Source organism: Suncus etruscus, chromosome 9, assembly GCF_024139225.1.
Source record: "Suncus etruscus isolate mSunEtr1 chromosome 9, mSunEtr1.pri.cur, whole genome shotgun sequence".
In the NCBI taxonomy this organism is placed as follows: Eukaryota; Metazoa; Chordata; class Mammalia; order Eulipotyphla; family Soricidae; genus Suncus; species Suncus etruscus.
In genome coordinates this window covers 110,122,738-110,144,080 of record NC_064856.1, presented here as the reverse complement: position 1 = coordinate 110,144,080, position 21,343 = coordinate 110,122,738, and the positions used below count along the sequence as shown (strand labels likewise).

General features: G+C 52.6%; 1 protein-coding gene across 1 annotated transcript; it reads right to left on the bottom strand.

Moving 5' to 3' along the window:
- Positions 1 to 1,784: 1,784 nt before the first annotated feature.
- DPP3 (dipeptidyl peptidase 3) lies at positions 1,785 to 21,137 on the bottom strand. The gene is made up of 18 exons (XM_049780161.1): positions 21,105 to 21,137; positions 19,715 to 19,989; positions 11,965 to 12,054; positions 11,285 to 11,422; positions 10,770 to 10,844; positions 9,541 to 9,634; positions 8,225 to 8,355; positions 7,990 to 8,120; positions 7,856 to 7,914; positions 7,417 to 7,611; positions 7,208 to 7,320; positions 6,991 to 7,083; positions 6,436 to 6,498; positions 6,212 to 6,336; positions 6,004 to 6,124; positions 4,440 to 4,619; positions 3,937 to 4,099; positions 1,785 to 2,283 (listed from the first exon to the last, which is right to left on the bottom strand). The coding sequence occupies exons 2-18, from the start codon at positions 19,982 to 19,984 to the stop codon at positions 2,114 to 2,116; spliced, it is 2,211 nt and encodes a 736-aa protein (XP_049636118.1). The 5' UTR covers positions 19,985 to 19,989; positions 21,105 to 21,137; the 3' UTR covers positions 1,785 to 2,113.
- Between the last annotated feature and the right edge of the window lie 206 nt (positions 21,138 to 21,343).

Sequence of the window (21,343 nt, the reverse complement as noted above, 5' to 3'; positions counted from 1 at the left end):
TTGAATTGTCAGTGGGAAATAAACACTGGTGCAGGGATGGATGGATGGGTGGGTGTTGGAACATTGTATGGCTGAAACTCCACAATCAACTTCTTGACTATCTGATGGTGGTTAAAGAAAAAAAGTTGGGGCCGGAGAGATAGCATAGAGGTAAGGCGTTAGCCTTTCATGCAGAAGGTCATCGGTTCAAATCCCGGCATCCCATATGGTCCCCTGAGCCTGCCAGGAGTGATTTCTGAGCGTGGAGCCAGGAGAAACCCCTGAGCACTGCCGGGTGTGACCCAAAAACCAAAACAAAAAAAAAAATTGACTCTCCTTGAGCCCTGACTCTGCCCCCCACCCCCCACTTACAGGGAGTAAATGCAGGAATCAGCCAATATTAACTTAGATTTGATCCCCAGCATCCCATATTGTCCGTCCCCCCAGAGCCTGCTCATATATCCATGAACTTTAGCTCCTGTTAGTCCAAGAGGTCATATGGGATGCTGGGGACCAAACCCAGGTTGGCCGCATGCAAGGCAAAAAGCCATATTGCTGTGCTATTGCTTCTGCTACACCTGCTCAGATATTTTCTTTTCTTTCTTTTTGTTTTTGGTTTTTAAGCCACATCCAGTGATCTTAGCTATGTGCTCAGAAATTGCTCCTGGCTTGGGGGGACTATGTGGGATGCAAGGGGATCGAACTGCATTCCTTTCTAGGTCAGTGTGTGCAAGGCAAACAAAAACCCTACTACTTGCGCAACTGCTCCACCCCACCAACCCCTCGCTCAGATTTCTGAGCACGGAGCCAGGAGAGTCAGAAATACCACACCTGGTATTTGGGTATGGTCCCACAACAAACAAACAAAAATATTTTTATACAAAGTTATCCTCCCTTCTTCATCTTCCTAATCAACGTTCACTTACACTGTTCCAAATTTAGAGAAATAAAATACGAAGTTTAAGATGGCAGACTGGGGGGCCAGGGAGGTATGGGATGGACTCTGGGTACATTGGTGAAGGAGGTTGACAATGATGATGAGACTGGTGTTGAAACATTGTCTAAAACTGAACTATGAAAAACTTTGTAAATCACAATGCTTTGATTTAAAAATTAAGAAAATAGGGGCCAGAGAGATAGCATGGAGGTAGGGCGTTTGCCTTGCATTCAGAAGGACAGTGGTTCGAATCCCAGCATCCCATATGGTCCCCCGAGCTTGCCAGGAGCAATTTCTGAGCATAGAGGCAGAAGTAACCCCTGAGCACCGCCGGGTGTGACCCTAAAACCAAAAAAAAAAAAAAACCCTAAAATTTAAGAAAATAAAGGAACTACATTCTGGGAACTGGAGATATAATACTTCAGTTAAGGCACTTGCCTTGTATGCACCAATGAGGTTTTGAGTCCTGGAAATTCATATGGTGTTTCTGAGCCCTGCCAGGAGTGATTCCTGAGTGCAGAGCCAGGAGTAAGCCCTGAGCACTGCTAGGGGTGTCCCAGCCGTCCCCCAGCCCAAATGTTACTTGATTGAGGTATATGGCAAAATCAGGGCAATGTTTACCCCTATGCCTGCATAGCCTGTGACATACAGGGACCAACTGATTGTGGGCGAGAGCCTAAAAATGGCCCCCTGAATTGGCAACGGAAAATGAACACTGGTGCAGGAATGAGTGTTGGAACATTGTATGACTGAACCTCAACAAATAACTTAATTATCTCAGTGATTGAAGAAAAAAAGATTCCCGTGAGCCCCAATCCTGTCCCCCTTACAGGGAGCAAATGAAGGAACCAGACGATGTCAAACACAATGATTGTGGGTCATATTTATTCTTCTGGTTATAAAAGTAATATGTGAGGAGCACTGGAGGGAGAGAAATATTAAGTCCTATGAGTCTGGACAGAGCACTTCTCTGCACCCTCATCTCCTTATTAAAGGGCACCTGGATCAAATCCCAGATAACACAGGGATATTGTGCAAGAGCAAAGTGCTGACAGATGGAAGGGCTAAGTGTCTCCATGCTTGGCTGAGGTAGCACCATTGTCTGAGCTCCTGGCCCTTGAGCCCCCAAATACACACCCACAAAGGGGGCCTTGGCAGCCTTGTCTGATGGAGTCGGTGGGACTATACGGCTCTTCCTCATGCCTTCACAAAGGGGGCTGAGGGGCACTTCCAGAAGTGGGCATCAGCGGCAGCCAGACGGGTGAGCATGTCCTCCACCTCGGGCCCATCCTCCTGGAAGCGCTCGGAGAAGGAGTGGATGAGGCCGGCAGCCGAGGCTTCGTACTCGAGCAGCTGCACTTCAGAGCCTGGTGAGGTGGAGGGAAAGAGATGCTGAAACAGAATCATCATCACCACTGGTCCTACCTTTGTTTTCTTTCTTTGTTTTGGGCCACTCCCAGAGGTGTTCAGGGCTTACTCCTGGCTCTGCACTCAGGAATTATTCTGGTGGTGCTCAGGAGTCCATATGGAATGTCAGGAATTGAACCCAGGTTGGCTGAGTGCAAGGCAAGCGCCTCCTGCTATACTACCTCATGGCCCCGGTCCTACCAGTGTAAGCTGGGTCAGTTCCACAGGCCTGCTTAATTCACTGTTTTCACCCATTCCTGCAAACCTGGGGGTGCTTGGAATATGCATCCTGGTCCATCTTGGGCACTCGTGATCCCTCCTTTTATCCTCTCTGTCTCATTGATACCACTGGCCTGTGAACTCCTTGAGGGGAGGGGTCCAACCCCCTTCTGCATCCCTCCAGGTCCCCTCAGGGTGAGCCAATTGCCTGGACAAACGTCCAATCCAGGTGCCAAGCACTACCCATATGCCCGGGAGAATGTGTGCTTTCAGCCACTAGATGGACAGGGGATGGATTTACAGGGCCTAGTTTAGATGCTGTGAGAGGAAATCTCTGTTGTCATGGGACCAGACAGCCAGAGGAAGGGCAGGGTCATAGCACTGGAAGAAAATGAAGGGGTGATAGAAGGGAGGAGTCAGGGTCTACTTTAGGCTGGGGGTTAAGGACAGCCTCTCCCACAAGGTACCATTTCACAGTCACAAAGTTCACAAGAAGTCACAAGAAGGACCGGTTGTCCAAGAGGGGTGGGAGGCCAGAGTCAGCCCAGGGGGTTTAGGAGACCCCCACAGCTGCCATGGCAGCTGGGCAAAGCAATGTGAGTCTCTCTGCTCACAGGGGGACCCCCCCACACACACACCAGCCTGTGAAAATAACAGAGTGGCACAAAGGTATTGGGAGAAAAAAAACTTGAAAAAAGTCTTGGGCCAGTGACTCAGTTTCCCCATCTACAGATGGGTGAAAGGAGGGCCCTAGCTCCAGTGAGTAAGAGGATTTAAAGGGTTCCTGGAAAGCAATCTCTGGTATGGCTTTCCCCACAGTTTTGCTCCACATCCACAAGGATATCAGGTATGAAGACCACCCCCTATGCAGGCCCAGAAAGGCAATCGCTGGGTCATGGGACTATGGGCAAGGGACCCCAAGAGACACAAAGCCAGGGCCGGGCAGTGGCGCTAGAGGTAAGGTGCCTGCCTTGCCTGCACTAGCTTTGGACGGACCGCGGTTCGATCCCCCGGCGTCCTATATGGTCCCCTAAGCCAGGAGCAACTTCTGAGCGCATAGCCAGGAGTAACCCCTGAGCATCACTGGGTGTGGCCCAAAAACCAAAAAAAAAAAAGACACAAAGTCAAAAGTCAGCACAGATGGCTGGGTGTCTGGGAAGGAAATGGTTATAAAAATGGGAGAGGGCCCCCCACAGCGGTTCTGGGGTCTCAGAACCTTGTGGCTCCACTGGAGTGTGTCAGGCCCATCAACCTGCACTGTGGCCCTCCTATTGCCCAACATACCAAAGGATTTGAGGTGCTGGTGGTCACAGAAGTTTGGGTGGGGCACATACTCCAGGCTGCTCCACAGAGGGCCCTGGCAGGAGCTCAGGTGGGGTTTGGGGGGCACTCACCTTCTAGCCGGGTGTTGGGCTGCACAATGAGCTTCCGGGACTCCTTTCGGAGGAGAACTGTGTCCCTGAGGGTGAGGAAGCACTCGGGGGGTGCATCAGTGACCGCCGCGTACCCCTCATACAGGGCCCGGCCACCGGCCACATCCCCTGTGGACTTCAGCACCTGTGGGAAAGTGGATTGAGAGCCAACCCAGGTTCGATTCCTCCCCTGCATCCCATATAGTCTGTCCAGCACCACCAAGAGTAATTCTGAGCGCAGAGTCAGAAGTTGCTCCTGAGCATCACCAGGTGTGACCCCCAAAACATCAATAGCACAGTGGGTGGGCCACTTGTCTTGCATGAGGCCCACCCCGGTTTGATTCACATCTGGTCCCCTAACCACCACCAGAAGCACGAGCCAGGAATTAGCCCTTAGCATATAGGGTGTGACCCTATACCCCTCAACCCCTAACACAAGTAGCCAGAGTGAGGCTGGGGGCTCCCACCACGGACACCACGCTTACCTGCAGCCTCCGAAGGAAACGTTCCAGTGCGGGTTTGCCCACAGACCGGATCTTATTTCGGTCAAGGCGCACCCGGGCATCCGGGCGCCCATCAGAGCCTGTAATGGGGGTGACGGTAACGAGCCCCTCGCCAGCCTCCAGCAAGACTCTCAGGATCACAAACCGGGCCTGCATATGGGCCTGCAGGAAGAAGTGGCAGGCGTGGGCCCAATGTGCTCATTCACGTGGTCACTATTCCTACTTGTTCTGCCCAAGTCCGTCTCCTCCCTCCGGAAAACCTGGGGGCTGTCCTGGTAAACATTTTCAGGAGGGGCTTCAACCCCAGGATTCCCTGGACTTCAGAGCTCCAACCCCACTTGGTCAGGGTCCCTTGCCACCAGGACCCCTAGCACTTTCCTCCCCAATGTTGATCATGGTTCAGTGGGACCAAGTGGTTCCTACAAGGAAGGAAGGACATGAGTCTCCAGACTCCTCTCTCTCTCTCTCCCTCTCTCCCCTCCCTCATTGGTTTGGAAACTGGGTCCGGGCCAATGCGTGTTCTCTGGACATAAAACTGCCCCTTCTCAACATTCTAATCTGACTTCTTTGGTCTTTCTGCAGTGTTTGCTGGCTTCAAAGGCCACCCCCCACACACACACACACACACACGGGGCAGCTCAGTCTGGGTTCAAGCCCTGGTTCCATGACTGACTGGCCAATCATTTCTCCTCTTGGTGCCCAACCCCTGGACCAAAGATGAGAGTGATGATTCTGGGAACAACGAGCCAATTCCCAGCAGTGTTCAGGCCAGTCTACGCATGACACCTCAGTGAGGGTTCTAGGGAAATTTGCACTCAGGCTAGTCAGTGAAAGAGAATAAAGAAAAGAAAAGAGAATAGAAAAGATAAGGGCAGGAGCGATAGAGTGGTAGGCTGTTTTTACACGCTGCTGATCCAGTTCAGTTCAAACCCAGGTTCAATCCTCAACATCCCATATAGTCCCCCAAGCCTGCCAGGAGTGATTTTTTTTTTTTTGCTTGTTTGTTTGCTTCTTTTTGGGTTACACCTGGCAGCGCTCAAGGGTCACTCCTGCCTCTACACTCAGAAATCGCTCCTGGCAGGTTTGGGGGACCATATGGGATGCTGGGATTCGAACCACCGTCCTTCTCCATGCAAGGCAAACACCCTACCTTCATGCTCTTTCTCCAGCCCCCAGGAGTGATTTCTGAGTGCAGAGCCAGGAGTAACCCCTGAGCGCCACTGGGTGCAGCTCAAAACCAAACAAAATCAATAAAAGAAAGAGAAGACAAAGAGAAGAGAAGGGGGCAGGGAAAGAGGCTCAGGGATGCCAGGTATGAGCGCTGCAATTACCTGATCCTGGCCTCTGAATCTCACTGTCAGGGACCAGGATCTCGACACTATCAGGAGTGGAAGGAACCCCCAAAGAAAATGGAAAGAGAGATCGTGGCCCCATTTCACAGGCAAATCTGTCATGTAGACAGAGTTGTATCTGTCCAGAGTGGGTCCACACACAATCTGCAGACTTTACCCGATTCCTAATGCCGGTGGTCCCCCCATGCACACACCTGTCTCCAGTTGGAGTTCGCGGGGGTGTAGAACTCCAAGGCAAGTAAGCCCGCTCGAACCATGTTGAGCCAGTTGACATAAATGACGTCCTCTGCATCTGCACCCTGGAAGCCGAAGATTCTGGGGTGGGAGGCAGTGGGGGGATTCAGTGATGGCAACTGGGACCTGCCCTCCTCCTCCCCCCGCCACCCCCCTGCCTGGACCTACTCTAGCACTTGGGGGTTGAGGCAGAGATAGAGCCCCACGCTCTCTGCCCTGCACTCCTCGTAGCTGGAGGCAATGGTGCTGAACTTGCTGTCCCAGGTTTCACCGCTGCGGTACCAGCTCCGAATCTGGGGGATGGAGGCCCCCCCCAAGCAGACTTAGGAGGTGTCGACCATTGGCCACACACACCAGCCTTGCACCCCAGAGTCCTGTCCTGGCCCCCTCACCTGCTCCCCCGTCTCTGGGTTGATGACTGTTTCCGGGTCAAAGTTAAAGGCTCCTTTCTCATCCTGCAGGAGAAGGGAAGTATGAATCAAAAGGGTGACTAGGGCCGGGCGGTGGCGCTGGAGGTAAGGTGCCTGCCTTGCCTGCGCTAACCTAGGACGGACCTCGGTTCGATCCCCTGGCGTCCCATATGGTCCCCCAAGCCAGGAGCGACTTCTGAGCGCATAGCCAGGAGTAACCCCTGAGCGTCACCGGGTGTGGCCCAAAAACCAAAAAAAAAAAAAAAAAAAAAAAAAAAAGGGTGACTACTCGGGGCTCCCTGGATCCCACAGACTCTGGGGAGCAGCAGCGAAGACCCATGGCAGGAAGGGCCAGTGAGTGGCCAGAGGCTGCCCCTTATGTCCCTACAGTCCCAGGGGGCCTCAGTTCCACCTCGGGATATGGGGCTGGGCCAAGTCCTGTTCAAGAGACCAACCCCTTGCCAGGACACCCCCCTGGGGCTGCCCCAGGCCTAGGAAGTGGTGCTGAGTGTGGGGGTCGTTTAGGGGCACCCTTACCTGCACAAACAGCTTCCCACTCCCATGACCCAGCAGCTCATGTAGTCCCACTTGCACTTCGAAGGAGGGGCCCTTCCAGCGGATGTACAAGTCCTGCCAGGCCAAGAGAGGGAGGGAAACCCCATATCTACCAGCCTCCCACTGTCTCATGGTCACCCCAGCCACCAAGGTGGATAAGGGCTCCCCACCCGGGGAAGTATCTCGCGCCCGGGGCCACCTTATCTTCCTCCTCCAGGAAGGTCAGCTTCTCCCGCTTGGTAGCGTAGGCCACGGCCAGCACGTTGCCCAGAGACACATTCTTGAAGCCCTCAGTCTGCCGGAGGTCATCATCTAGGGGCGGGGTCAAGGGCATGGGTCAGGGTCAAGGGCACAGAGCAGGGTGGACCTTGGGGGAGTGGCCGGGGCCCGGGGCCTTGGGGAGCTCACAGTTGGGGATGTTGATGCCAGCCGGGATGCCAGAACCCGCGAAGGTGAGCACATCCAGGGAGGTGAAGTCGGGCGTGAGGAATTTGTCCTTCTCGAAGGCCGGAGGCCAGGGAAGCTCCTTCAGCAGTTGCTCGGCACTTGCCACCAGACACTTGAATTTGGCGCTCATGGCCTTGTTGACCATGGCCACGAAGCCTGCGGGAGGGACATGGGAGGCCTCCACAGTCTTGTTTCCCTCCATTTCTCTCTGGGGGACCCCTCGACAGGACATTCAGGGACTGGGAGGGTGGACGGGAACACACCCCAACAGCGGAGCCCAGTGAGGACACAGCTTCCCCAGATCAACTCCTCAGGTGTCTATGGAGCTGATGTTGCAGGAAACCGAGAGTGAGGCAGGGCAGAGCGGCCCCACCACCCCATTCCTCAGCCCGGAAGTTACCTTCAAACTCTCCACGGGAGCCAAAGGGGTCTCGGTAACTCTCAATAAAGCCGATGTAACTAGGGGAGAGAAGGGCAGAGATGAAGGGGAGTGGGCAGGAGGGGGACAGGGGGCGGGTGCACGCACGACCTCACCTTTCCACAATGGGGCCTTTGTCCTGGATCCAGAAGCGGGAGCCCCTTTTATGAGCCTCGATGGAGCCCTGCATGAAGCTCTCCATATACTGGGCAAGCATCTGCTCTTGGTGGCAGTTGGCAGCATAGGCCTGGGTGAGAGAGGGGGTGTGAAGGGTGGTCCGCCCCAGGACACCCCCACTACCATCTCCTCCTGCCTGTCACACTTCAGTCCCCCTCCCCTCACAGGCCCTACCTTGGCTTTCTCCAGCTGGTCCACCACCTTCTGGAGGATGGGGGCATAGTCGCCCCGGGTCACCTGAAAACAGCTCCCCTGGAAGTCGTAGGTCTTCAGCTTGGGAGTCACCTCTGAGTCCAGGGCAGACTCTGATGAAAGAGGGGGCACTCAGGGGGAGGCGAGGGGGACGCCTGGCCCACTTCTCTCCTCTAGATCTTCAGTGGCTTATTGTGAACTGTCATCATCAAATATATGTTCTGGATACGTTCCACATTATTATTCTTTGTCTGTCTTTTGGGTCACATCCAGCAGCGTGCTCAGGGCTGACTCCTGGTTCTTTGCTCAGGGATCCTTCCTGGTGATACTCAGGGGATCATATGGGGTGCCAGGGGTCGAACACGGACTGGCCAAGTGCAAGGCAAGTGCCTTTCTCGCTGTACTGTCACTCTGGCCACTCCATATGTTCACTCATTTCAACCTCAGACCAAGTCTGGGGGAAGAGAAAATTATTCCCTCCACTTTACAGGTGGGGACACTGAGGCACAAGTTTTCATAGTCCCACAGGAAGCAGTGGCAGGACTCAAACCTTTGCTAGCCTCCTGTTATCCAGTCCTTGAGCCTTTTAGCAAGAAAAAGGGGTGGGGGGAGCCTGGTGGAGGATGAATTTAAAACAAGCAGCGTGGGGCTGGAGAGATAGCACAGCGGCACTTGCCTTGCAAGCAGCCGATCCAGGACCTAAGGTGGTTGGTTCGAATCCTGGTGTCCCATATGGTCCCCCTTGCCTGCCAGGAGCTACTTCTGAGCATAGAGCCAGGAGTAACCCCTGATCATGGCCGGGTATGACCCCCCCCCCAAAAAAAAAAAAAAACCAAGCAGCAAATAATTTGACAATCTTCACTTGAGACTAGCAGGACAAGCCCAGCCAATGTTCTAAAATGATCTTCTCCTTGTTCCCCGTATCCTTTCCCCCGCTTAAAGGGAACCATGTCTTGTTATTATTATTATTGTTTTGTTTTTGTTTTTTGGGCCACACCTGGCAGCGCTCAGGAGTTACTCCTGGCTCTGTGCTCAGAAATCACTCCTGGCAGGCTCAGGGAACCATATGGGATGCTGAGGATCGAATCCAGATTGGTCTGAGTCTGCCGCTTGCAAGGCAAACGCCCTACTGCTGTGCTATCACTCCAGCTCAACCAAGTCTTGTTCCATTTCCAGCTGGGAGTACCAGGAGCACTGGCAGCCCTGCTCTCAGCCTGGGAGTCCGATGGAGCCCGACACAGGAAACAAGCCCAGGCTGGTGCTGCCCACAGGCCCTTGCTTTGTCCCAAGCTGCTCACCTGTGCTCAGCGCTGATGCCAGCCGCACCTGGTATCGGGGCTTTCCATCTGGGCCCACTTCCTTGAAGAGCCGGGTATTGTAGGCACTGAGGTTCTGGAAAAACCAGGGCGGAGGGCAGGTCAGTGAGGGCAGAGAAGGGTGGGAAGGGGAAGTAGGGCGTAAATAGTGTTGAATTAATGTTATTCTACAAATAGCAGGGAGGGGAGAGAAGAGGAGGGGAAAGGAGGGCTGAGGGAAGAGGGGGAGGGGAGAGAGGGAGGAGCCCTTTTTTGGGGGAGGAGGAATGGGAACAGATTTTCTTCTGTCCAACAAGCTTGACACAATTTTATTGAGCTTTTTTAAAGGGGGATTCTTTGGTTTGGAGAGGCCACCCTCTGATCAGGTTCATGGGTCACTCCTGGTAGGGCGCAGGAGACCATGTGGCCCTGAGAATTGAACCCAGGTCAGATGTGTGCAAGGCCAGCGCCTTCCCAGCTGTCCCCTTTCTACATCCTGTTAGGTTTTGGGCCTCACCCAGCAGTGCTTAGGGGCTGCTCCTGGCGGAGCTCAGGGCCCATCAGGAATGAAGCTGGCAAGCCCTGGCCCCTGTGCTATCCCCATGGACTCCCACCTGTCCCTGCACCCTACATGACTTCTGTGTAGCCAGGAGGCAGGACCACCGCACAGACCTGGGAACAGCCCAGCTCCAAATGGGACAGGCTCCCCTTTCAGGAAAAAAGCGCCACTCACTAGCCCAATGGGTAGGACAACTGCCTTGCACACAGCTGACTCAGATTCATGCGAGGGGAAAACAGCACAGGGTCACCCGAGCCTTGCCAGGCCTGACCCCTGAGCACAGAGCCAGGAACAAGCCCTGAGCACCACTGGGTGCGGCCAAAAAACCCAAAACCAACACAGGCATTCACCATGTTAGTCTGGCTGGTTTGGGGCCACACCCAGCAATGCTCTGGGTTTATGCTTGGCTCTGCACTCAGGAATCACTCCTGGCAGGCTCTGGGGAGGAACATATGGGATGGCAGGTAGCAAACCCACGCTAGGCAAATGCTTTCCCTGCTGTACTGTCTCTCCAGCTTCAACAGTGCCCCCCACTTCAAGACCAGCGTCACTACGGTACCTTCTGGGGCTGAACAGTAGAAAGTTCCCTCCCTGGCACATGTGGGGACCCTGGAGCCAAAGCCCCAGCCTCTTCAAAAAGGGGAGGGAAGCCCCATCCAACTACTGCCCACACCTGTGAATCTAGGAAGTCTTGAGCCATCTTGGCATCTTCCAGAGTGCAGTTCCCTGAAAAGTAGGTGGTGATTCCCTGCAGGGGCGAGATGAAGAGGAGCAGCTGAGACCAGGGACTGCAAGGACCCCTACCTGGGTCACCCCCACCCCAGAGGTTCTCGTGCAGCAGTCTCGGCCTGGCCTGTGCCCTGCCAGATTTTCCAGGTAAAACCCGGATAGCAGTGGGAGCCCCACAGCCCCCAACACTTAGAGGTGGTGTCTCGGCACCCAGCCCTCCTCCCAGGCCACATGTCACCCTCCACAGCTCCCAAGAAGCCTGGGCCTCATCCTCTTCAGCCTCCCTGCCTCAGTTTCCCCAGTTCCTCCCTCCTGCACATACCACTCCTGGTATCAGATGATGGGACACTTAGAACATTCCACCCAGTCTACTTCCCACTCCCAGAGGCCCAGGGGGGAAGTATGATACTCCTGGTGGTCCTGGCACCTGTGGACCCTCCCCTGCTCCCCGAACCTCACCTCCTTCCCCAGTCCAAGGTGCCGAAGCTGAGGCTCCAGGGAGAACATGAGGTCCCCGCACGTCTGCCAGAGGCCCCGGACTTCCTCGGGGTGCTGCTGGGCAGCCTTGCTCCCAAGGATCACCCGCTCCAGCTTCTCCTGCAGGAAGAGGTCTCTGTCAGCCAAACCCACCCTCTGAACTCCTGGAACATGCCTGGGGACTTCCAAAGTCCAACAAGGCATCAGAGTCCTGGGGTCCAGAGATCCTACCCGAGGGAGCCTCAAGGATGTTCAAACAGGCTTTAGTTCTTCCAGCACCAAACAGTTCCCTGGCTGTCCACACTCGGCAGGTCAGCACGAGGAAGCACCTTAACCTACTGGGGGCCTCGCACAAGTTTGCACAATGTAGCCCAAGAGGATTCAAGGTTCCACTTTTTTTTTTGTTTTGTTTTTTAGTTTGGGATCACACCCGGTGATGCTCAGGGCTTACTCCTGGCTCTGTGTTCAGGAATCACTTCTAGAGTTACATGGGGGTCCACATGGGATGCTGAGGATCGAATCAGGTCAGCCAAGTGCAAGGCAAGCGCCCTCCCCATCGTACTATGTTGATTTGACAGGACCCAACCCATATTGGGGATCCCTCTGCTGTATTCTCTACTCTCTCCTACCATGTCCCCCCTCTCTGCCCTCCTGGCACTCACCTTGGGCAAGTTGGGGACAAACTTGGTGTCACCAAAGGATTTGTAGTTTCCCATATTGGAGTAGACGCCGGCGGTGTAGACCAGGAATGCCTGGAGGAGGGTATGGGGGACATCAGAGATTACAAGTGCCCCCCACTCCAAATACCCCCAAGGAACTCCGATGAGCAAGGCTGGAAACTCTGGGAGGCAGGACCTGGATCCATGCCCAGCCTCACGGTCCAGCCCATATGGACAGTTCCCATACAGAGGGGCACCCTCAAAAGTCTCCCAATGTCCTGTAGCCTCTCAGCCAACCCCACTGACCCTGAAGTCCAAACACTCCTTGGAAGCACCTGATGGGCCCAGCTGCAGGTAAGGGAGTAGAAGCATTTGAGGGGGCAAGAGGTAGAGCTCTTCCTGACTCACCCCCAGAGACAATCTCCCTGATTCATTCCTTCTCAGGCTGGACGTAGGCATAAGGGGGCCAAAAGAATTTCCTCACAGTAAATTCTCTAGCCCCAAAAGCCTGCTTTATACCTGGGGCCACTAACCCTCTGGCTACTCTCCTGGGCAAGAGGTGAGTCCCACTGGACTGCTGAGTCCCTGGATCGAGCCATTCCTGAAGGCTCATGAACACAGCACTTTCCTTATTGTTTTTGGGTCACACTTGGTTGACCTCAGGGCTTATGCCTGATTCTGCACTCAGGGATCACTGCTGGAGGGCTCAGGAGACCATGAGGATAATACCCAGATAGACTGAGTGCAAGGCCAGTATACTACCTGCTATCCTATATGCTCTAGCCCCCATGTGCTTTTCAGTTGTGTGAGCAATAATTGTCTCCCAGTAAACTTTTTTGGGGGGTGAGAAGGTTGGGCCACACCCTGCGACATTCAGGGGTTACTCATGGCTCTGTACTCAGAAATCGCTTCTGTGGCTAGAGAGATAGTAGAGCGGTAGGGCGTTGCCTTGCATGCAGAAGGGTGGTGTTTGAATCCCAGCATCCCATACGGTCCCCTGAGCCTGCCAGGAGTGATTTCTGAGTGCAGAGCCAGGAGTAGCCCCTGAGGGCTGCGGGTGTGACTCCAAAAATCGCTCCTGGCAGGCTCAAGGGACCTTATGGGATACTGAAGATCAAACCTGTGTCCTGGGTTGGCTGCATGCAAGGCAAACACCCTACCGATGTACTACTATCTCTCTGGCCCCTTTCCATGGGCTTTTTCTTTTCTTTTCTGTTTTTTTTTTTTTTTTTTTTTTTGCTTTTTGGGTCATAGCCGGCAGCGCTCAGGGATTACTCCTGGCTCTACACTCAGAAATCGCTCCTGGCAGGCTCAGGGGACCATATGGGATGCCGGGATTAGAACCACCGTCCTTCTGCATGTAAGGCAAATGCCTTACCTCCATGCTATCACTCTGGCCCCATCATGGGCTTTTTCTTGCCATCTGTAGATCTTTGGTAAAGTCTATGTAAAAGTCTTTGCCCCTCCCCTTTTTTGGTTTCTGGGTCAATCCAGGCAGCACTCAGGGGTTCCTCCTGGCTCTGCACTTAGAAGTCATTCCTGGCAGGCCCGAGGGACCATATGGGATGTCAAGGATCGAACCTGGGTAAGCTGCATAGAAGGCAAATGTTCTACCCTTTGTGCTTTTGCTATAGTCCCAGTTTGTTGGGGGTTTTTTTTGTTTTGTTTTTTTAGTTTTTGGGCCACATCCGGCAGATCTCAGGCAAGGGTTACTCCTGGCTCTGCCCTGAGAAGTCGCTCCTAGTAATACGCCTTACCACTGTGTTATCACTCCAGCCCCAGTTGGTTTTTAATCACGAACAACTGATATGATCAGGCCCCAGTTTGTTGGTTTTTAATCACGAACAACTGATATGATCAACAGGCTTTTCTTTGTGATCTATGAATGGATTATATTTGTTGATTTTCAAATCCCAAACTAGCCTTGCAGATTCCGAAGAAATCCTACTTTGTCCTGGGGCATAATTCTCTGCTTACATTCTTGGATTTGGTTTGCTAATATTATCCTAGAGGGTTTTTGCACCTGAGTATAGTTTTCTTAATTTTTCAGTGTCTTTAGTTTTAATCTTGAAATTATATTGCTGTCACAGAATCCATTAGTGTCGGCTTACAACTTGTTTTACCCAAAACAAAGACCTTCCCAGGTTTCTAGCACCGCCCCTTTTCTTTATAAGTCAAAGGCCTACCTAGTTGGGACTAGCTCTAGCGTGAGATAAGCCTTTTGTCTGCCTCTCTTGGGGAGAACCCCCCCCAACTGAGGTTTGAAATTCTTAATAAAGACCAGCTGGTTTGGCCAGCAGATCTCTCCATGAGGTTGGAAGCTCCAGACCCATTTTCCTGGGTACAGTGTATAATGCTGCACACATTAGGAAATTTTTGTTTTTGTTTTGTTTTGGGGGCCTTACTCCTGGCTCTGTGCTCAGAAATCGCCCCGGCTCAGGAACATATGGGATGCCAGGGACTGAACCTGCATCCAACCTGGGTCAGCTGTGTGCAAGGCAAATGCCCTACCACTGTGCTATCACCCTGGCCCCTATTTTTTTTTGGGGGGGGTCACACCCGGCAGCGCTCAGGGGTTACTCCTGGCTCCACGCTCAGAAATCGCTCCTGGCAGGCTCAGGGGACCATATGGGATGCCGGGATTTGAACTACCGACCTTCTGAACGCAAGACAAATGCCTTACCTCCATGCTATCTCTCCGGCCCCCACTATTATTTTTTAAACTTTATTTATTGGGGCCGAAGTGACAGCGCATTGGTAGGGCATTTGCCTTGCACACGACTGATCCAGGACGGACCTCCATTGGATCCCAGGCATCCCATATGGTCCCCCATGCCTGCCAGAATTCATTTCTTTTTTTTTTTTTTTTTTTTTTTTTGGTTTTTGGGTCACACCCGGCAGTGCTCAGGGCTTACTCCTGGCTGTCTGCTCAGAAATAGCTCCTGGCAGGCACGGGGGACCATATGGGACACTGGGATTCGAACCAACCACCTTTGGTCCTGGATCGGCTGCTTGCAAGGAAAACGCCGCTGTACTATCTCTCCGGGCCCCAGGATTCATTTCTGAGCAATAGCCAGGAGTAATACCTGAGCGGCACCAGGTGTGGTTCAAAAACCAAAAACCAAAACAAAACAAAAAAACCTTTTATTGATTGATTGATTGGTTTTTGGGCCACACTTGGCAGTGCTCAGGGTTACTCTTGGCTCTGCGCTCAGAAATCACCCCTTGCAGGCTGGGGGTCCTTATAGGATGCCAAGAATTGAACCGGATCCCTCCCAGGTCGGCGGCATGCAAGGCAAACGCCCCACCGTTGTGCTAGCTCTCCAGCCCCATACCGTTAGTTATTGATTCAATTTCTCCTTTTTCTTCTTCCAGGCTTCTAAGACTTTATTTGCATATCTAAAATTGTGCATTACATAGATTAGTTTAGAGGTGACATAGGGACAGTGGTGGGAGTATTTGGGGCATCTTGGTGGAGGAGGGTGCAGTCACTTTATACATCAATAAGATAAATTTTAACACTGCTCTGTGACTCTAGTAATTTTTTAAAAAAATGTACCTTTACTTTGGAATGCTCATGGCTACTCCTGACTCTCTGCTCAGAGATGATTCCTGGCAAAGCTCAGGGGTTCTATGGACGGAACCTGGGATGGTCTTGCACTTGCACTACGCAAGTGCCACAATCCAAAACCAAGGCATTTAAAAAGGTGGCGGTGGAGTGTGGCTGTGGATGGATGTTCAGGATCGGGAACCTGGTCTGTTGGTTTTTGTCCAGGATTGCATCTCCCACATCGTCCAGTGAACCTGCCTGTGGCCAAGTGAGTGTAACAGGTGCTCTCAGTTCCGTGTCCCTCCACCTAATGCAAGACAGGACTAGAAGTCTGATGAGCTGTCTCCTTTCAAGTGACTCAGGGCCTACTGAAAACTCAAGCAGGTAACAGCCTAGCTGGTTCCCCTGAAGGTATTCAGCGTTAGAAACAGAATGTTTGGGGGTTGGAGCGATAACACAGTGAGGTGGGTGTTTGCCTTGTACTGAGTTGACCTGAGTTTAATGCCCTGCATCCCATAGGGTCCCGTTCCCACTCCACCCCACCCCACCCCACACCTGAACCTGCCAGGAGTAATTTCTTTTTTTTCTTTTTTCTTTTCTTTTCTTTTCTTTTTTTTTTTTTTTTTTTTTTATTTTGGGTCATACCCAGCAGTGCTCAGGGGTTCTTCCAGGCTCTATACTCAGAAATCACTCCTGGCAGGCTCAGGGGACCATATGGGATGATGGGATTCGAACCACCAACCTTCTGCATGAAAGGCAAATGCTTTACCTCCATACTATCTCTCCAGCCCCGCAGGAGTGATTTCTGAGCAGAGTCAGAGGTAACTCGAGAACAGCTCAGATGTGGTACAATCCTCACTCTCCCCCAACCCCCCAAAAAATCCAGAATATTCTGGTGTTAAAAGCTGGTTAATGGTACTGAGGGGTTGCTTAAATGGCTGGAACAGGCTTTGCATGCAGGAGCACTAAAGTTGGATTCCTTACATTGCATGATTTCTTTTTTTTTTTTTGGTTTTTGGGCCACACCCTGCGTTGCTCAGGGGTTACTCCTGGCTGTCTGCTCAGAAATAGCTCCTGGCAGGCACAGAGGACCATATGGGACACTGGGATTCGAACCAACCACCTTTGGTCCTGGATCGGCTGCTTGCAAGGCAAACACCGCTGTGCTATCTCTCCGGGCCCGCATGATTTCTTAAGCACTGCTGGGAAGTCCCTGAGCATTATGCCAGAAATGTCCCCTGCCAGCACTGCTGGGTGTGGTCCCCCAAGAAAATGTTCTGAAATTTGGGGGAGTCAAGTCATAACTGGAAGTACTTGATTCACTCCCAGCACTGTGGAGAGTAATATGGTGTGCTGGGGATGGAACTCGGACCACTTGCAAGCAGAGCATGTGCCCTCCAGAGCCATCTCTTCAGCCCAGTGTTCAGCAGCTGGACCATGATTCTCTCCCTGTGGGGCTGAAGAAGATGGGGTGCATGCCTTGTACAACGTCAACCCCAGTTCAGTTCCCAGCACCTGACCATTACCCAGGATGCTCTAAATAATCCCAGGTACAGCACAACATCGAATCTTCATTCCAGTGGACTGAGAATCATGCTGGAGGGTCAAGCTCCAAGAGGAAAAATTCACAGGGGTGGGGGTCCCCTCAGAACTAAATGCCTTTAGAGTTTTCAACTGTCAGAATCATGGGTACTGAGTCCCAGAACCCTCAAGTACAGTCCAGTGGTGGTGCCAGAGGCCTCAGGGAATGTCAGCTCAAGAGGTCCTGTGCTAAGTCGGAATTCTCTGAACTTGTTTGTTTTAAATTGGGGATAGAGCTAGTAGGGCCACTTATGGTGGTGCTTAGAGAACCATGTGGTACCAGGAAGAGACCTGGAGTTGCATATACATAATGCACCCTTGCTCACTAAGCCATTGCCCAGGCCCTCTGTACCTTTTCCCTGTCTCCCCAAAGGCAGCTGCTCTAAGACCTCACTTCCTTTAAGCCTCTAATAAGAGGACTGGAGAGAAAACAGGAGTTGGCTGTGTGCAAGGCCAACCCCAGTCCCTTCCCTGGCACCATGCGCTGCCAGGTGTGGCCCCAAACTAAAAGAAACAGAAAAAAATAAGAATAACAAGAATTTTTCATTGTTCAATTTGTTTAGTGTTTACATTCTTTTAGAAGAGCAATTTCTAAACTCCTTACAGGGCAGGCTAGAAAGCAGGAATTGTGATTTGCATTTTCATTAAAGCTGAATTGAATTGAAGTGGGGCTTTGCTACCAGCAAACAAAAAATGTCCATGAAAATGGTCACTCTGAGAGAGCTTGCTTCCAGTCAGAAGCCCTTTCCCAGCTCACAGCTCTTTCAAAAAGTAAGTCAGGGCCTAGAGATGAGATGAGATTATTCATAATTCAATATAAGTAAAGAAGAACTCTGGGCCTCAGCTCAGGAATGAGAAACCCAATCCCATTCTTTATGTCACACACAGAAAAGACAAGCCATGTTCTCATATCTTCTTGGGCTTTTTGCTTTGTTTTATTTCTGGCTCATACCTGGCAGTGCTCAGGGGTTACTCCTAGCTCTGCACTCAGGGATCATTCTGGGATGGCATGGGAGACCATATGGGATGCCAGGGATCAAATCCAGGTCAGTCACTTGCAAAGCAAATGCCCTATCCACTGTACTATCGTGCTGTATCATCTTCTCATCTTTTTTTTTGGGGGGGGGAGGTCACACCTGGTGACGCTCAGGGGTTACTCCTGGCTATGCGCTCAAAAATTGCTCCTGGATTTGGGGGACATATGGAACACCAGGGATTGAATCCGGGTCCGTCCTGTTTTAACTGTGTGCAAGGAAAATACCCTACTTCTGTGCTACCGCTCTGGTAACACACCAGTGCTATATCTTCTTGACAAAACTTTAGAAGATGATTTAACAGTATCCATCTACTGTAAATGGACAAGCCTTTGCCAAGCAGGTCTGCTTCAAGAAAATAGCCCAACTTACATACATGCATTAACCTCACTGGGTTCTGTTGGTGCAAAGAACTGGCAAAGATCTAAATGCCCAGCAATACAGAAAAGGTGAAGCTGATACCAACATACACAAAGGCAGTAGGAAAGAATAGGTCAGCGCGGGAGAGATGGTACAAGGGTCAAGACACTTGTCTTGGATGCAATTGACCCAAGTTTGATTCCTGTCATCCCATAGGGTTTTCCAAGCTTGTCAGAAGTGAGACCTAAGTGCAGAGCGAGAAGTAAGCCCTGAGCACAGTTAGGTGTAGCCCAAAAGAAAAGAATAAAGAGAAGATTTACTATGACTAGGTTATTATGTACCCCACAGAATTTCTCCAGTGCACAGTACCATGCACAGGGCATGGTAGTCCACAAAAACCACAGAGCTTTAACAATAAGAATATGAAGAACAGAATTTGAAGGATTGGATATGCACTAAAAATGCATACATGGGTTGGGAGATAGCACAGGGGTGACATGAAGCCTTACAGATAACAAAGCCCAGTTCTATCCCCAACACCACATATGGGCTCCAAACCCTACCAAGTGCAAGACCTAGACACTTCCTAGGACTAGGAATGGGGCACCTGAGCACTCCCCAGTGTGGCTTAAACCCCATTTATTTTTTATTTTTGGGTCACACCCGGCAGTGCTCAAGGGTTACTCCTGGCTCTCTGCTCAAAAATCGCTCCTGGCAGGCTCAGGGGACCCTATGGGATGCTGGGATTCGAACCACCTACCTTCTACATTCAAGGCAAATGCCTTACCTCCATGCTATCTCTCGGCCCTGGCTTAAACCCCATTTAAAAAAAAAAAAGCATTAATTATGAGCTTTCATAAAATCCCATAAATAGAAAATTCTGTTCAGAAAATTCTGAAACCAAAAAGGGGAGATCTGGGTGAGAGCTCAAACTTCCTAATTCCTTCCTAGGTTTCATTCCTGGGTCTCTGATTTTGCAGAGCTGTTGCTTTTACTTACAACCCTTGTCAGCAAAGATAGCAGCCAAGTTAGCAGGGAGCTAGGCCACCTAAGCTTCCATTCAGGGTACTGCTTCACTGTAGATACCCTGGTGCATTTACTGCAGTGGAGGAGACTAAGGTTGAAGGCAAGGAGAATACTTTGTCTAACGGAGAGACAGAGTTCTGGGGTCCTGAGCCCTTGCAGCCAGAGCCCCACAGGAAAGGCAGGTGAGCCTGAGGAAACTGACCTGATACTCGTCCTCGGTGAGGCCCTCGGCCAGGGCATGCTGGCGGAGCTCGTCGGGGTCCTGGGCCCGGAAGAGGCGGCTGAGTAGGGCGTAGATGTAAGGGGATTCAGGCGAAGTCTGCAGCAGCACGGCCAAGCCTCCATACCAGGCGGCCCTCGATAGGTGATGGGCATAGAGGCGCTCGGAGGGAGACAACAGGCGGAAGGCCTCGCGGCAGTCCAGGCTGGATACGCCGATGTCATTGGGCAGGATGTACTGGGTGTCCGCCATGGGCCCTGCTGAGAACCATCGCAGCCATCACTAGCCACACACACTGACTCCATGCTCTGCTCTCTCTTGGTCCCATCCATTCCCACCAGAAGGCCAGGACTGCCACGTGATACATTCACCATATTTGATAACTGAGGCTCTGAGCTCAGCTGCCTCACCCAAGGAGAATCCAAACTAAACTCTCCCAGGCCTGTGACCCTTCAACCTTAAGATCTGAATCCAACCAGGCTGGTATTAAAGACAGAGAAACTGAGGCCCAGAGAGGCGAAGGTACTTTGCTTCAGGGCAAAGACAAGTTGCCTCCCCTCTTCCTCCTCTTCAGAGTTCATGGGGGTGAACACGGAGATGTGTTTTCCACTCCACCCTCTGCAATGAACACAGGGCGGGATCCGAATCCGGATCCCAGCAGGAAGACAGAGGTTCCCATCTGGACTCTGCCCTCAGATCTCTAAACTCCAAACTTTTCACCTCTGGGCCTCCACTTCCACCAGTCAAACAGGAGGAGTGACAGGGGCCAGAGCGACAGCACAGGCGGGAAGGAATCTGCCTTGCACTGCGGCTGACCGGGGGTCTGGGGTTCGATCCCGGGCATCCCCTTGGGTCCCCCGAGCCTGCCAGGAGTTGAGTCAGGAATGCAAAACCAGGAGGAACCTGAGCTTAGCCGGGAGTGGCCCCAAATCCAAACCGGCTTGACAGTAAGTAACCCCACACCCACCTGGGGGGCGTGCAAAGGAACCCAGGCCAGAACTTGGGGATCAGTCCCCCTCCCGTCCCACACCCTCCAGCCACTCAATTTCCATCTGAGGGGAAGGCGAGGTTGGTGCTGAGTCTCCAAAGGGCCCCGCAACTCCGCGAGGGCCTCAGTCCCAGTAGAACCCCGAGTTCCTCCCGCAGCAACCCCCGCAGCTTCCCACGCTTCACCCCCCAAAATCTCAGTCTCGGGGTTCCAAGAGGGGTGTGCTTGGCCATCAGGGCCGCCAGAATTTAGAAGGGAGGCCTAGGGGGAGGACTGCGGGGAGACGCGCTTGCATTTGCTGCAGCTTCGCCCCGTACCCCGAGGATGACACGCTAGGAGCCCCCCACAAGGCCGGGCGCCGCACCTCGCCTCGCCTGGACTCACCTGCAGCAGCTGCTCCTCGCAAACTCACTTCCTGCTTCCGGCTCCTCCATTCATTGGGGGCTCGGCGAGCTCCGCCCCCCCGGCCAATGGCAGGGCTTCGAGGTCCTGATGGGCGTCCGCTTCAGCCAATGGGAGTGAGTGCTGGGCAAGCCCCGCCCCTCATCCCGCGTTCCCGCCCCCGGGGCGCACCGGAGACGCGAACAGTGCAGGACGGCCCCTGAGGCCTCCTCGGCCTTTTG

What these genes read in the sequence shown, in the direction of transcription:
- DPP3 (XM_049780161.1), bottom strand. Translation starts at nt 19,984, where the DNA reads ATGGCGGACACCCAGTACATCCTGCCCAATGACATCGGCGTATCCAGC. An exon ending in ACCAGCTGGAGAAAGCCAAG is followed by an intron (nt 8,121 to 8,224) that starts GTAGGGCCTGTG and finishes TCTCTCACCCAG; the next exon opens with GCCTATGCTGCCAACTGCCA. An exon ending in GTGGGAAGCTGTTTGTGCAG is followed by an intron (nt 6,499 to 6,990) that starts GTAAGGGTGCCC and finishes CTTCTCCTGCAG; the next exon opens with GATGAGAAAGGAGCCTTTAA.